Source organism: Penaeus japonicus, unplaced genomic scaffold (assembly GCF_977035675.1).
Source record: "Penaeus japonicus unplaced genomic scaffold, GWHDUDI00000001_assembly GWHDUDI00000031, whole genome shotgun sequence".
NCBI lineage: Eukaryota > Metazoa > Arthropoda > Malacostraca > Decapoda > Penaeidae > Penaeus > Penaeus japonicus.
The window spans coordinates 5205043-5207542 of record NW_028234433.1 but is presented as its reverse complement, the minus strand read 5'-3'; the positions used below and the strand labels follow the sequence as shown (position 1 = coordinate 5207542).

At 33.6% G+C, this 2500-nt stretch overlaps 1 protein-coding gene across 3 annotated transcripts in view; it reads right to left on the bottom strand.

Annotated features, from left to right (window-relative positions):
• The window catches only part of LOC122261985 (putative monocarboxylate transporter 5), a 65693-nt gene that overhangs the window by 47933 nt on the left and 15260 nt on the right, over positions 1-2500 (bottom strand). Inside the window, exon 1 of one of the 3 annotated variants that reach the window (XM_086555580.1) lies at positions 1440-1499. The exons of the other annotated variants lie outside the window; for them this stretch is intronic. Coding sequence (XP_086411706.1) covers positions 1440-1448 — 9 coding nt within the window. The 5' untranslated portion in view covers positions 1449-1499. Of the gene's footprint in view, positions 1-1439; positions 1500-2500 lie in introns of those variants that run through there. 3 annotated transcript variants of the gene reach the window in all.

Below are 2500 nucleotides of genomic sequence, written 5' to 3'. Positions count from 1 at the left end.
AAACTGTATTCAACTATTTGAAATAATCGCTCAAGTCAACTGCATTATCATTTTCTTTTATATCAAAGATACTGGTATTGTTGACGCGAGTGGAAAATGCTTATCACGCTTGTGAACATGTGACTCAAGAAAAAAATGCAGTTCCACATATTTCAGACTTCCTGCATTAATACTAAATGACAAAAACAGTATCACTTTTAAACCAAAAATATATCAACTACAAACTACACGATAAAAACTACGTAATAACATCAATGTACATTTATACATACACATACAAACCAAATATCAATACCAATATTAATAATAAAGTCGCTAAATGCTTATATCTTGGCATATTTATTTAATGAGTACAATAATAACTGAGTCACCTCTGACAGTCGCCGGAATGGCACCAGTTATTGACATTCGGGGCGTACTCGCGCCGTTACCATGGCAACGCTAGATTTGCTCGGCGGCGCGAAATTCAAATGTATGAAGGATTGACTCCATTACTTGAGTAATGTTTCCGTATAACACTTAATATTAAAAACATATATTTTTCAATCTGATTGGAAAAAAACTTACTCGAGGGTATTTTTTTGTGCGCTGCACCATTTGAAAAGGTTTTCATTGTCTAAATTGTATGAAAATAGAAACAATAACTCCTCACACAATAAAGTTTCGAACACTTTCTCTGAACTGTGCATTCATTCATTATTCACAGAATAAAGTTTCATGCAATTGTTCATTAGCAAAGCGAATAAAAGAGGGTCTCAGAAAAGAAAGGGAGAAAGGGAAAGAACTAGAGAATCTGAATTAAATCATGTAAAGCAATCACATGGTATTAACAGTAGTAAAGAAAACATTGGTAATAATATCTGCAATTAATACTATACATAGCAAATAAAAAAATAAATCATAAATAAATAACTAAATAAAACAAATAAATAAGGATGAAATCAATGACGCTGATAATAAAAGTGATCCTGATATCATTACTCTTGATGATAATGACACAAGACTACCAATAAGGAAAAATGATAAAAATCCAAAAAGCTATAAAATAATGATGATAGTGAACAAAAATGACGATTTACATAATAGTGGTAGTTGTAATGGGGAATAATAGTAACGACAAAACGCAACAAAAATACAGACACACAAACACAAACATACACACAAGAGAGGGAGAGAGAGAGAGTGAGAGAAAGAGAGAAAGAGAGAAAGAGAGAGAAAGAGAGAGAGAGAAAGAGAGAGAGAGAAAGAGAGAGAGAGAGAGAGAGAGAGAGAGAGAGAGAGAGAGAGAGAGAGAGAGAGAGAGAGAGAGAGAGAGAGAGAGAGAGAGAGAGAGAGAGAGAGAGAGAGAGAGAGAATAGAAATATAGAAAAAGAGAGAAATATAGAAAGAGAAAGAGAGAGAATGAATAATAACAAAAAACAAAAATAACGTTGCCTAACCTGCGTCATAAACTGCAAGATATACTTTCCAGGTGATCACCAAACGACCCATACTGCCTCGACAAGTCTTCGAAGTTTGTTTCTACGATGCGTCACCGAGAGATAAGATAATAAACTATCTACAGTTCAAACTATGGACATGGTTTAGGTCGAAATCCTAATTTTGCCACTGAGCTACCTATATCTAACTGTAATCACATTGTTTAATCGTTATCAAATGCTTAAATAATAGATAGTACTAAAGCGGGGGAGAACCAGTTGAAGGCAGTTGGACAAGTTAGAGGGGGCGGGGCGGGGTAGAGTGGGGTGGGGTGGGGGTTGGGGGGTACGAAAACGGAATCAGTTCTGTATTAATTTTAATTCTCAGACTTATCCCCGTTATCCTGATTGTACTTATTGTTATGTTAATATATCATCAATATTGCTAAGACCACTATTATTGTTGCCATGTTCTTCATGAATGTTGATATTAGCGTCGTTATAAGAATCACTATAATTATAATAAATAGCAATAATAATTATAACAAATAATAATAATCATTGTCATTATCAATGTTGCTATACGTAGCATAAAAAAAGCTTATAATCAAAAAAATATTCTCATTTCATTACCTTCATCCATATCGCTCTACTTTTCATCATTACCATTACCTTTACGACTTAGTGTTATAATGAATTCAATAGATAAAAACAAACAAACAAACAAACATCACAGTCATTGCCACCTCGATCGTTTAGCATTAAGCACTTTTTTGATCCTTTGCGCTTCGTCGCGTAGCGCCTGAATTTGGAGTTACATTCTCTTTCGTTCCCCTTGATCTAATTTCTTCCGTATTTAATTCTTGCTCTATTTAATAGTTTTTTTTTTCTTATTGTTTTGATAATGCAATCTCTGATTTCTTTCTATCCTTCACCTCTCTACTTCTCTTAATTCTTTTACTTCTACCTGTTCGTCTTTTTTCTTTTTTCTTCTTTCATCCTTATTTATAATTTCATATCCTTGATTTCATTTTCTTTCTTCTCCTTTATCTCCTGTTCCTCTTCTTTCTTCTTCGTCTCCA